This window comes from Falco punctatus (genome assembly GCF_963210335.1).
Source record: "Falco punctatus genome assembly, chromosome: 7".
Lineage (NCBI taxonomy): Eukaryota > Metazoa > Chordata > Aves > Falconiformes > Falconidae > Falco > Falco punctatus.
In genome coordinates this window covers 55,641,975-55,656,541 of record NC_137587.1, presented here as the reverse complement: position 1 = coordinate 55,656,541, position 14,567 = coordinate 55,641,975, and the positions used below count along the sequence as shown (strand labels likewise).

General features: G+C 37.6%; 1 protein-coding gene across 7 annotated transcripts in view; it reads left to right on the top strand.

Moving 5' to 3' along the window:
- Nucleotides 1-14,567, top strand: part of UNC13C (unc-13 homolog C) — a 257,718-nt gene that overhangs the window by 180,897 nt on the left and 62,254 nt on the right. For all 7 annotated transcript variants that reach the window (XM_080396569.1, XM_080396568.1, XM_080396566.1 and 4 more), the window contains one exon: nucleotides 10,359-10,444. In XM_080396569.1, the coding sequence (XP_080252695.1) occupies nucleotides 10,359-10,444 (86 nt within the window). The remainder of the gene's footprint in view (nucleotides 1-10,358; nucleotides 10,445-14,567) is intronic.

Here is a 14,567-nt window from a genome sequence, read left to right as displayed (position 1 = left end):
TACTTGTTTGTGGAAAAAAAAACTCAAAAGCATGGAAGTAAAAAAGATCAGGTCAACTGTATCATGAATTGGACTAAGTCAGGCTAACTCTAGAATGTTTATTTGATAATGGAAAGTGTATCTGATGTGGTTTGTGTCTTGATTCAGTGATATTCCTCACTATCAATTACAATTCATTCTCTGGAAGCATGTGAATATCACTTAGTTAATCAAATTTGTAAATGGTATCCTGTTTAGCAAAGCAATACTCTATTCTTTCGCAGGACTTGCTGTCATTTTCTAATGTAGCAATCTATCATACCCTTTAAGAACAAATTAGTTAGATACACTGGATGAAGTATCTGTCTTGTCCATTATGTTTTCTTCAGGAAATGGAACATTGCTTTGGTTAAAAAAAAACAACTGTGGATAGATGGAGGATAGAGCACAGAAAGTGAGAATAAATGAACTCTGCTCGTGGTTTAAATAGAATACATATTTTCCAAAATCAGATAGAACTTTTGTCTTAAGAGCTAGTGAAGCAGTGACCATGTGCAGCACTCCACAGAGAGAGCCATCTAACCTGTTGCTGTATGCACAGCACAAAAATGCGTGTATTCACACACCAGGACCAGGCTCTCGCCAGCACCTGAGTGAGACTGAACCCACCAAGTATGGAATACGAGCTATTCTAAGAATGTACATCTGAGGTTCAGGGACTTCAATATTCTTAAAAATGTAGCAGACTGCAGATTTGGCAACACAAAATAAGAAAAAGCATTTTAAATTGTCATGATTGGAATTTCTTAGTTTAGGACTGAACTAGAAAAGACATGCAGTAATATCTTAGGTTAAGTGCTTTTGGGTGTTATTTATGTTTTGCTTCATACATTGATTCTTCTTGTTTTCTTTCAAGCTGAGTTCAATTTCATTCCATTGATTGGTGGTTTTATATATAACACTTTGTTACAGCTAGCCAATGTAAACAGTTGTCATAAAATTTTTACTTAATTAAAATCAATAGAGGGAAGACATTCATAAGTTACTATCTTTTATAAGCAGGTTAGTATTTTTAGAAATAGATAGAAATGATCATGTACAGGCAACCTAATGGTTAATTTATTTCCCATGAAAACCTAGCATATTTTGTTTATTAAGAAGTTCCACCAAATAGTGTTGTATGATTGACGTATGAGTTGAGGATTAGAGACTGTCATGCAAGTGAGGAAGGTGATTTAATAACAATGTTTCAGTTATACTGAGGTTTTATAGTATTTCCCTAAAAATAACACAGAAATTGGGAAAATATGGCCTATGAGACAGAAATAATTGTAGCAAGAGGAAACAATGACTAACAGAGCACTCTCCTGGTTATCCTCTTCCTTCACTGAGAAATTTGAAAATGTGTGGCTTTTACAAAGATTAGGAAATATATGTGAACGTTTGCATGCGAATTTTCTATTATATTTTGCTGCTTAGGGACCACATTCTGAAATAGTTCGCAAAAGAGAAGTCTTTTTACCTAAAAGTAACACGATAAAATACAGATAACGCAAAATTCCTTACTTACATAGATGCTTTAGAATTTGACCATTGATTATCCATTCCCTTTACTAAGTCAGCTGCTGCTGTTACCATTTATCTTTAGCATGTGGGAAATTTTGTGTGCTTCTGTTGTGTATTAAGCCTTGTTAGTTATTGTGCGGTGTTGCTATATGTGAGAAGCTGTGATAGCTGCATAATACCCGTAATGGTGATAGCTGCATAGCACCCATCAGTCCCTGATTGTTACACGTATGGAAACTAGCCTGAGGTTTGGAAAGCAAGTTCAGAGACAGCTTAGAATTAAGTATACACATAACCCATGAACACTAAATTGAAGTATACAAATTATGGAAACACGTTTTACTAAATGCTTAGACGTAAGGAACAGAGAGAAGATTGACTCTGCAAGAACAGAAAACACAAATTTTTGTGGGGGTTCACACACAGGGAAGAAGCCCACATTTTCTTTTACGTATAGTCCTTAGATCGCAGGCTTAGGATAGCATGTGTAGAAAAATACAGTTGTGTTTCATTACCGCGATGATGAGGGATTAACCAAATTACAGAATAATGAGTTTAATGTTAGGTAGATACTCATAACACAGGAGACTGGAAGGAGGCTATTTCCTTTCTGTGCTGCTTTACAGCTTCTGGAGTTACAGCGCCTCTGCTTTTGAGAGCAGATCATGGCTACCATCATTCTTCTAGAACAAATGATCTCAAAAGGAAAAGGCCTTTGTATAAACCAGTACTTCTGTGAATACTGTTAACTATCCTTCCTCCAACTTGATGAAGAAATTCTAGGATGTGTACATCTTTTCTGATAAATGTGTGTCTCGTATATTCCTTCAAATAGATCTCCTTCCCCTGAGCAAGGTAAAAGACTTTGCAAAATAGAATGAAAACCTAAATTTCTTTCTTGGGTTTCTTTCAGAGACTTTAATCTGAGAGATGACTTGGGATCTACTCCAGTAATTGCATTTCTGGAGTGCAGTTAAGACAGAGCTTAGGAAAAAGAGAAATAACTCTCCTTTTTTTGCTGAGACCTTTATCTGAAATCCAGAAATATGAAATGCTGTTTTCATTAGAGTAAGAAATATGTGATAGGAGTCAGATTCTTGGTTCCTTTCTTACAGCAGAAATACTAGCCATCCCCTTGCTCAGAATGACCAGATGAGCCATTGCACTGAAGTACGGCACCCAGTAAGCCCCTGGTCTTCCATTTCTGTCACTGTCCATTTAAAAAATTCTTTAGGCTTTTTCTGTCTGCAGCTCACTCAACTTAGAGATGGTATCTCAGTCTTTGATTTAGAAAAATAAACCCCAGACCATCCATCTTAGTTCTGACTAACCATTTGACTAGTTTCTTATGCAGTCCAGCTCTTCTTAGAATATGAGACTTGATCTCTTTCTCTTAAGCACGTTGAAGCACTTGGGATACCCTTTGGCTTTTTCTGGATTACTGTTTGAATCCAAGCCCCAGCTTTAGCATCCATTAACATCTGGGGCACAACAATAAATCACGCTAAGAAATCCTGGAGCTGTCTGTAACTGGTCTGGAATATAATAATAGTTTCAGTCCTTTAGTAAGAGATGGTTTCTCACTGAGCTCGTTCATCTGTAGATGAAGTTTCTCTTACATCAAGCCTCGGTAAGAAAAGGAGAATCAGCCCTGTGTGTGACTCTAATTGCTGCATATTTTGTCAGAGAACCAGAGAACTTCTGCACTAATCTAACTGCCTGGATCTGTGAAGAATTTGACTTTGGGTTTGGTGCTTTTTTTTCAAATGTAGTGAATTGAAAAGATTCTTCTTGAGGACTTGTTTCTTCTTTTTATTTTAATGTTTTGACTAATTTTTGCTTCCAATTGTATCTCTATTTTTATATATGTCAGAATTTGCCGTCAGTTGTGGCCCCAAACACAGATAAGTCAGTTGTGACTGCTGTGATATATGCCTTCCTCGAGCAGTGTCCGAGGATTCTATGTGAAGGTCACTGTTAGGGAAAACAGATAGAATTATATAGCTTCTTCTGTCATTATTCTTAGCCAGAAAGATACATTACAGTTGAAAAAACATTACTGCTGCTTCTGACATTTTGAACCAAACTCAAGATGTGCCAGAACTATCTATAGCTCAAACTGAAAGTTGTACTTACAATTGTCAAGTACTGATTTTAGCATGACGGCAGGAAGGAATGTCATATAACATGAAATTTATAAGAAGCTGTCATCCTTCTTACAATACTATTTTTAAGGTCCTCCAAGGAGTTTTAGCAGTGGCAACAAATGTCAAGCCTAGGCTTTTTTCCTCCTTCTTTACCTGTAGACGTACAGATGTTATAATTTGAAAATGAAGAGGATGTTGAAAATATTAAATTTACATAATATAATTAGAAGCCAAACCAATCTGAACAGATTAGTACCGGAAAATAACAGGCATAATAAAATCTCAGTCATGTTCTGCTCTGCAGTTTACATTACTGTTTATTGTATACAATCCTAACATGAGCATTTTTCATAATGCTGATATTTCAGTCTTTCGGTTTAGTCAGACAGTGTGGTACGTCTGACAATGCTGAGTGCATCCTGACAAAGTGCAAGCTGGGAATGAGGGAAGACGAAGCTTTTGGGGAGTTATGTACTTGGAGATAAATATAAAATATTAATTGATAACCTGGAATTTTCTATTCGTATTTATTTCACATTTTCTCTGAAAATTCATGCAATAGTATGTGTATATATATTTTTATATATGTGTGTGTGTATTAAAGCAAACTAGAACTCTGTCCTGGTTCAGAAGAAGGCTCAGAAGATTCAGAAGCTTCAGTTCTCTTGTTGACTGGCATTCACTTGTCATAGGATCTTGAGCAAGTCTCTTCTACTTTGTCTTCTTCCCCATTCTCTGTCTTTTTAAACTGTGAGTTTTGAAGTGATTCTCTCTTATTATGTATTTTAAAGTTCCTGAATAGCATTTTCTTAAACCTACCAGAAGCTTTGAAGTGCTACTGTAATGTAAATAGTAAACAAGATATTATTATTACATGAGAAACCTTAGAAATATTAGTAACCAAATTAAAGTAAATGTGACCACTCATGCATATAGCTATCTCTGAGGAAAATGGTGGCAGAAGAGGTGCACACCTTAGCCATACCGGTTACATTTCCCCACAGGAAAAAAAGGCTCTCACTTGCACATAGTACATATATACATAAAGTCTTCATCAGTATTCTGCAGCCTCAAGTTGTGCATGTGCCCTTGTATTCTCTAATTGAATGCACAAATGGAGGTATGACAGCGGGGTAGATAGTTTAAAATACATGTAAAATGTTAGGGAGATGAAAAACACGTATGTTAGTATAAATTGTGAAGTAAACATGACACAATTTTTAGCGCTTCCCTTAGATAAGGTAAAAACCACCCAGCAAGTACCAGAGACTAGAAGCACACTGTGATAATTGCCAATATTGTCCAGTAACTCCTGGCAGATGGGGAGCCATTAGAAGCATTCTTGATTATTTCCTAGAAGAAAAAAGACTGGAAAAAAAGTCCCGCAGGCATTAACCAGTTTGTCACTGTATGACAGATCGCTTCTTAACAATCAAATCAACAAAAATGAGCATAATATTCATTGAACTAATATGGACATTTGCCACATTGTTCACAGAAACAGCCCTGCATGAAACATTCCTTGCAAGCCTGTCATTTTACAGTTGGTTTCTTTGCTTGCGCTGATAGGACGGATTTGTATTGACACTTAACACTGACCACAGGGATGCAGATGTATGTTCGATGTTAGATTTCAAGGACAGTCTAAATCAGCCTGCCCTCAGCACACCTGTGCTGGAATCAGTGATGATGCTGCTCTAAATGAGATCTGCAAAGTCACTACCTGTGTGGCACTGCGGAAGACGCAGATCGTGGTATCGAGTGATATTTACTACCGCTGGCTTGCACCTTCAGGCCTAACGGTAACGTAGCCGCAAGAGCAAGTATCTTGCCTCAGCAGCAGCCCGAAGGTCAACAGACTTTTGTCCTGTGCCCATCAGCACAAGGTTTGGGAAGTGGTAGAAGAAATATCTAAAACATTACTTGCTTGGAAGTTGCCACCTCTGCTACAACTAGTGAAGCTGAACCAGCTTCACTGCTAGACACTGTGAGTTCTATCCGAGTGAAGAACCCCACTCCTGACACACTTGGAAAAGCTTCTGTTCCTGATGTGCTATGTTTTATGACGTACATTAAAAAATTGCCTATTTGAAGTTCTACAGGTCTTAATTTTCTTGAGATCTATATTAGGATGCCCACACTTGCATAAGAACTCTGTCAAATGGAGATGAAGTGGATAATTGAGACTTGTGAATAATTTGACATGTTTTAAAATGCCTATTTCAATGGATAACTCTTGCATTTATATTTAAAATATGTAAGTGATTGTTTGATTTGAGTAAGAAATTAAGAGGTAATTTGAATATCTGTTCATTGGGGTTTTTTTAAATCTGTGGAAATCTCAGAAATTCTTTTTTAATTCCAGGGGTGTTTTTAATTGCTTTTCAGACTGCGATAATGGAACTCTCATAAACCATGACATTTGTTACTAAAACAAATTTCATGCAACAGAGGAATGTTAATCAAAACACGGTACTATGTAAAGCTCAGCTACCATTTTAGCAATTTAAGGACCTTAAGAAGAGACTAAACCCTGCTACCCTTATGATTAAAGCTGCTAGTGCAGTGAGTTGTATTTTGCATAGTAATATACCGGGCTGCGGTAGGAAGACCAGAGCCCACCGGCTGAAGGAAGGGATTGCTTCCTTCTGGTCAGAACATGTGAGGCTGCATTTGGATGGTTCTTTCCAGTTTTGATTCCCTAGTACAATACAGACATTGTCAAACTGGGGAACTACAGTGGAGGACAACAAGAAGATTAGGGGGATGGAAGATGTGATGTGTGAGCAGAAGCTGAGGGAGCAGTTCACACAGCCTGAGGAGAACACAGCTAAGGGCAGTGCTGGTTGCATTCTTCAGCTTCCTAATGAGATGTTATAAGGAAAAGACAGAGCCAAACCACTTCCAGAAGTGCACAGTAAAAGGCACGAGCACAAATTTTGGGTAGGGAAACTCCTATTAGCTATACAAGAGCAAATCCTCATCCACAGTGAGAGGGGTCAAACACAGCAATAGGCTGTCCGGAAAGGTGGCCTCATTTTCATGAGGCAGTCAGGATTCATCTGCACAGGCCCTGAGCATCCTGACACGACTTTGAGATTCTTTCTGGGTTTAGTTAAATGACTTTCAGGTGTCCATTCCAGCTTAAATTGTTAAAAAATTCTATAAAAATATCTGCATTAGCTCAAAACAACATCAAGTCTGCTGTCCGTGTGGTCAGTACTGGATGCTTAGAGAAAGAGTGTATCATGTTAATCGTAGCTATCCTGGCCAGCTAATGGTTGAAATAGTAGCCACAATATTACAGCCTTTGTACTTAAGGACAAAATTTTACTCCATCACAGTTCTGTGATACTTGCTGACACAGGTCTTAGCCTTTTTATGGACAGTCGGGAGAAAATCTTTTGAATGCATGGTGTATTCCGTTAATCCTGTACACTTTGTACAATAGTCATTAAAAGAATAGCTGACTGAAATTACACATAAGTATTTCTTAGATAAATGTAAATATGTACCAAGGGGGAAAATCTAATTCCAGGATTTTGATGTCAGAAATTGAACAAATAATTTCAAATTATTTAGATCTTACATTCCATTTAAGAACAAGTATATATGCAGAAATGGTATGTTAGTTACACTCTTGATAATCTCTGTTTGATCCTCTGTAAACTAATAATACTTGAAAAATGTAAAATCAAGTTGTCTTCACCGTACAGCTTTAAGGTCTCCATGCAATTCAGGTTTCAACTGTTATAGTTAGTATGTTTACAAAAGGAATTTTAACAATGGTAGATAACAGCTATTTATTGCTGAAAAATGTTTATAAGTAGTAAATAAGCAGCTTGTCGCTAATTAGTTTTGTGGTAGAAGATGTACTTCTCAAATGGCAGTATGTCAGTGAACAGGATAGAGAATGCAGAGCAGAGTAAGAGACTAAAGCGGATTTTCTTGTGTCAGCACAATTCAAGTGAATGCTAGGGTAAAAGAAAGCCATGAATCATATATGAAATGGTTGTTTCTAATGTGTGAAAACAATGTTTGTCACAGTTTCTGTTGTGTATACCTGTCGGAGCTGGGTGAAGCTGCAGTAGCAAACATTCAGACTTGTGAAGGCAGTGTGGAAAAGCAGGAGCTTACATCGCTTATGGGATTCCACCAGCTTGGATACGAGTATTGCTCATAAATTAGAACAGTGGAAAAGCAATGGTGTCATCGTGTAGAGAAGGAGTTGGGACGGTGCTGAAGCCAGAGTTCTGTAGTTATAATGTGATAAACAAGTAGTTTTTACTTTGTGAATCAGGATTAAGTTATCTGGAAGTCAAACCATTAAACTGTCGGAAACTTTCATGAAATAGTCTAGCTGAACTCTGGCAAACTATGTGATGTCATTCCCCAGCATGCTAATGCTGGAGGTTTATTTTATGGCTAACACTGGAACACAATGAGATCTACGGGCATATTGGGTACTGGTTCATTAGCATGTTAAATCAATTTCTCTGGCTGAAAATGTTGATTAGGTTAACTGTCCACATTGCATTACTAACCTACTCTGGACAAATTAAAAATCAGTTATTGGAGTCCGTGATGGATACACCTACAGGTGTCATAGCCGTCATGAAGCAAATTAATTACATGTGAAAAGTAAAAGTTTTATACTAAAACGCAGAGAGCTTTCTGTTGTATGATCATTTTTGTCACAGTAATCTCCTGCCAAGAGGTCATGGTGTCAGATAAAATGAAACAGGCTGTGTGGGAATGGCAGTCAGTCCTGCAGGGCTGTATAAAAAAATGCATCCATGCAACTACAAAATTGCAAATATCCATACTCTAGGCATTGGATGGAAGGATTTCATCGGTATGTCCCGTTGATGATTATGCCTTAAGTTTATATTTCTCAGGGACACAGAAATTAGTATCTCTGGGCATGAACTTAAGGTACCTAACTGAAGTCAGATGGGATGAATTGAAGATACTGTGTTGAACTACAGTAATTTAAGCAACATAGTGAAAACATAATTGCAGTTTGTGTGTGTATTTTCACAAGTTAAAAGAATACACATATATACCACTAATCAAACAAATACATTTTTATCAGACTCAGCCTTACATTATGGCCAGGTTTGTATTATGGACAAAAGACATGTCAATATTAAATCAATTTTTAAACGTTTCCTCAGAGCAGTATTGTCAAAGTTCAAGTGGGTGCTAAGACAGCACTCAGACTGGACTGGAGGTAAAGAAATTAAGACAGTTGAAATACCTTTGAGCTTTCGAACAACAATTTTGTGTTGACAGAATTAAAACAAAGTTCTGTAATTGAGCATCAATTAGCATAAAAGAGGTATATAAGTGATCTGAGCTAGCAATTGCTTCGTATCAAAGTGACAGTCTAATGAGCTGTTTAAGTACTGTTACTTTGCAGATATGATCAGGGTCAAGTATGTCCCTGGAAAGAATATAGATTATATTGTTAGCAACCTTAAATTGCACAGCATTTCATTCTTTCTTTGGCAAAAAAAAACTTTAAAACCTCCTACACTTTCACAAAAATTATTACAGAATGTTTTCTGAGTTTGATTAGTACTTCATTAAAAGGTCAAAATACTTTGGATCAAATTCTCTACTCAGGTAAAGTGGTGTGATAAACTCAAGACAAAAGCTGCACAGCTCTGTGTGTTTCCTCGTGAATATGGTCTTTTAGGACTTTGATGGGTTTATGTATTCACGTTGAGCTGCTGGTGTATTCGTATGGCTCTCACTGCAGCGCTGTAGTACAAACGGTCGTTTTACCGCTCGGAGGTGCAGTACTTCCTGCTCTTTACTGTGTGACCTGCTTTGGTCTGCTTCTGTGCCCTGAGAACGGCTCATATTAATGTCAGTCCCACATCTGCAGTAAGGACTGGTTTTTATATATTTATTTTTTTAAAAAAGGACAAGTAAATAGCTCTCCTTTTAAATATGATGTGAATCATACGGTGCTTGTCACTAAAATGTTGGCTTTTGCTAGTAGCTAAGAGGGAAGATGGTAAGTGAAAGATTAAAGCTTTTCTTTTACATAGAATAAGAAGCAGCTGGAATCTATGAAAAATCTGTGGGAAAATACTTAAAAGATACCTAAAAAGAACTGTTTTTCAAAGATGACACAAAGCATAAGGGTACACCTAAAATTTTGAATCAAAATTAAGCATTTTTCCACCTTTTGTATTCTTTACTGTTTTATCCATACTTCAAGGTACACGTCTTCAAACAGTGAATTGGATTCAACTAGTATAAACCAATACAGCTCCACAGAAAGCTTCACTGTTTTCCAGTGTAACAAGGGAATTAAGGAAAACCTGTAGCTGCTAAACACCTGAACCAACTGTTCCTGGTTTTTCATAAGCCATCTGATTTATCTGAAGTTGAGTTATCAGCAAGATAGATGGACATTTCTTGATGTAAAGGGTCATGTGAGGGGATGTGTGCAACACTCAACTAATTGCTTACTTAGGCCCCTGACATCAGACTAAGGAAAGTATTTATTTGAAGACTGGATGGTTCACATAATTGTACAAAGCACAAAATATGGTAAATGCATACTAGAGGAATTATTTTTTGGAAATATTTGTGCAGCTGTAAGCATAATTTTCAGCAGCAAGTGAACTGATTTAATGTGACTGATTGCAGGTTCCCTCAAGAGCTGAACATGGGGAAAGTCAGTGCTGAAATCATGTGGACTCTGTTTGCCCAGGACATGAAATATGCGCTGGAAGGTAATTAGAACAAACTATCAATTACACTAGAGAGTTCACCAAGACTGATTTCCACTGCAAATCACACCTGGCGTCAGATTTCTGTGGGTGGTAAGAGCTTTCGGGCATACTTATTTCAGATGTTTCATAGGATAGTAAAAAAGAAGCATTGTACGGGAGGAAAATCATTGCACTGTGACTATATGAAGTTATCTGTGGAAGAAAGAGACAAAAGTACTGTAACTTGAAATGCTACTTCTTGTTACCTAAATCTGACAAAATCATCAATGTCAGAAGAACCACAAATATGCTTGCCAGGGGGCATTGTAGGCATTCCATACTTTTCTGGCTGGCGAAAATAGCTAACTTGCCTGTAAGAAACATTCATGGAATGAATTTATGGAGGAAACACACACAGATAAGTAAACCTTTGTTGTTTTTGTTCAAAAGGCAGGTTGTATTCATTCTAGCTCCAACAGAATCAAATGCAGTTTCCTTTTGTTCTTTAAGATAGTGCTGTGGTTAACTGTAGGTAAAATATGCTTCTTTTTTTTTTCTATATAGCAGGTAATCTCCGCCTAAAGATTTGGAAGCCACTCATTAAAATATGGTTATTGCAGAAAACCAAGTTAAAATGCCTGCATGAAACTTTTTAAAAATACATAAGAGAGGAATTGAGGAAATGGTCTTAATTAGTGATAGAAATATTGGTAATAATACGTATATTCACGTGAACGTTTAGATCATTATTGAAGTCATGACTTTGAGAGTGATCAAAGAAGTCAAAAGCGTGAAGACCAAATGAGAACCACTATTTTGGTTTAGAACATGTTCCTGGTTACATCTGTGAGAACAAGCTTGTATCAGCAGAGGCTGTAAATCAGGAACAAGTATCAGAAATGGCTGCTCAGCAGCTTGATGTTGTGATTGCACTCATAGATAGCTAGCACAGATTAATAAGAATTTCTAATAGTCATTATATTGTCATGCTTTCATAACTTTGAATATATAGTTATGCTCTGCACACAGACATCCCTGAGCACCCCAGCAGTTTAGCCATCGAACTATAAATATTCTGTACTGCAACAACATAATTCACAAGATTTTTCACTCTGTGTGCTAAGTAGAGCATACTGATCACTCAAAAGGCAGCTTCAGCTCAATCCATGGTTTGTTTCTTGGTTGTCAAGAATAGAACAGGAAGCTTTTGAGGAGGAGTTAGTGATACAATACATTAAGTGTGGAAGGCTGGGCTGGATCAAATAAAACAGATATTAATGTTAATATCCTAATTCTGCAGAGGGAGATAGTAGAGGACTCATTAGGAGACACCTGACTTTCCATCTCTATTCCAAACCAGTCCCTACATACTGTCTCATCTCAGTGTTGCTGTGGATACTGTCTTTCTGAGGAAAGCAAATGCAATTTTTGTCATTAGAAATTCTAAGTCACTCCAAGAATCAGTAGTGAAACAGTTCCTGTGTATAAATAGTAATTAAGAGGCATTTAAATTAATTATAAATTATTATAAATATACATAATTTCACCTTCTGTGGTTTCATTCCTAAACAGGAACCTCAATAAATCTGGTCACAAAATACAGATTAGCATGCTGCTTCTCTCCAGCTTTGCTGGGTTTTAATCATTAACGCTTTCCATGGATATTTTATAAACTGAGTTTGATTCTCCAGTTGTTAATGGCAATAACATTTTTTGCTTTGAATTCTACAAGATTGGGAGCGAGCCCTTAAACGTGGTTACGCTCGATCCTCATGGTTTTAATGGAGTTCATTAAAATGCATTGCATTTGCTATGCCAGTCTCGCCTTCCAAGTTACTAACGTAGGCTACCATCTGTTCATAGGTAGTGTCCAGGGCTGGGATGCAATCTTTGCCTGATTCCATTTAGTATTAATCTCCTGAAGCAGCATCTTTTTTGTTATAGAGTTGATTCCTTTCTGCATCCAGTCAAGAAGCAATGAAATGTACAACATTGTTTGCAAAAGGATTGCTGATATGATAAAGATTAAATTGGCTCATCCAAGATGATTCTAGTTTTTCCTGCCTTATATATTCCCAAATATATCCAGCCACTCCCATCATCTTAAATTCAGGAAATGCTTATGTCATAACTTCATTCTCTAAGAGAATACTAACACTGGAACATCTCGTTTGCATTCCTTTTCCCCCTTTTTCCTGAGCGCGGTTCAGAGTGGCTGCTCCGGCTGTGTCCTCTCGCTGTGAGCCAGCCACCAGCCGTCACTGCACCGCTCTGCCTGGCCTTCTCCCTTGATCCTCACCCAGGACAGCCTTGCTGGGAGGCTGCTGCTGTGACATGGGGAAGGCAGAGGGAACCGCAGCTTTCCTAGCAGTGGCCTTCGGCTGGAGAAGAACACAGCAGCTTCGTGTCTCTATGAGCACCAAGGCAGCGAATATGCATGAGACAGGGCAGATGTCTGCTGCCGGGGGAAACGGCTTGCTGTACTGAAATCTGGTATTGAGTTCAACGTGTCATTCTAGATTTTCTTCCACCTTAAGTTCAGCCTTTGCTTAATGTTAAAAGTCTTATGCAAACATTAACAAATTAAGTTCACACCGGTTCTGATTTTTTTCTGATCTAAGGAGCTTGGGATTATCGTCATGTATAGATTTTGCATGGAGAAAGTACCATATGTTTCTCTTTGAGAGCTGACTTTGTTAGATTTGGCCCTCTTTTTTTTTTTTTTTTTTCCTTCCTTGCAGGTGATTCATGAAGCAACAGTGATTTGTGTGATAGATTATACATTGTTGTTTGGCAATTAGTTTACACAAGCATATCTGAGTTTATAGGATGTTAATGTATTGGTACTGTCTGGTCCTCAAATTATTCTGTATTTTTGGTACAAACAAATGAGAAGAGAGAGAGAATTTCACCAGCAGTGCAAGTGATTTGTTACTGACTTCATATGGTAAGAAATCTTTTCCTTTCCAAGTATGAAGATGTGAAGATTAAAAGATGATGACAGAGTAATGAGCTGAAATTAGACATGCAATTACAAATTTATCTTTTTTTATTCTGCATTCTCAGAAATATCTTTTTTGGATCTTTTGTATCTCTAACTTTTGAATAGGTCACATCAAATGTCCAAAGCTATCCAGTCTGTTAGAGAACATTCTAATGGCTGTTATTATGATAATGTAATTCTGGTAGTGGCCAGAAGTCAAAACGAGGATCAGGCCAGAAATGAATGAGCTGCTGGGTAAATACAGTAATAAACAGCCTCAATCCTGCAGAGTGAAGACTCTGAAGTGTCAGGCTTTGTAAAAACAGGAGAAGAATAAGAAAGTCATTACACCATTTTAATGTAGGTTTGCTTTTTAAGTTTGCTGCTGTCCCCAATACATAAGCAGTTATCGTCTTCCTGTTTCTCTGACAGATTCCTCTTTCATGACAGAAACTGATAAAAGTGGTTTGAAAGAGAAGCAGCAGCTCTGTGAGTTGATGCTGTGCACAGGGACAGCACAGAAAAGGAAAAAAAGAGAAAAAAAGCAAGGCTAATGCTGCCCAGAGAAAGGTCACACCATTTGGTCACAGATTTCAAGTCTATTTTCACTCCAGCTTTATGAAGTTTCCCTTAAGACAGAATAGACTCTTGACTTAAAGGGAGACTACGGAGCAGATCTGGGGAGGTGCGGCTGAGGTTATGGAAAGGAGAACAGGGCAGCATCCACCAGAATGCAGGGTTTCTTCAGTATTAAAATGCAAGCTTTTGTTTTATTGGATCTCATTCTGCATTCATTCACACATTTCACCAAATATTTGAATTTCAACAAAATTCCAACCTAATTTTTCCAGAGACCTGAGGAATAATATGTAGTGTCAGAGGGGATTCAGAGAGACTGTGAAGGCAGAGACAAGGTGGTTACGGTTGGAGTTAATAAAAAATTATCCCTTGGCAGATAATCGATCAGATTGAATGTAACATAATTGGAGGAAGGGGGGCGTTACAAGCGTTCTTTGGTCGGAGTAACAGGCAGTGATATTAATAGCAGCTACATCCCGTACATGCCAGAGAGCTGAGCTTTGTGAGTATGAAAATCCAGCTGAGTACCTATCTACATGCAACACAGAGATCCTTAGGCTTGCCTAAAAAGCACTGTAGCCG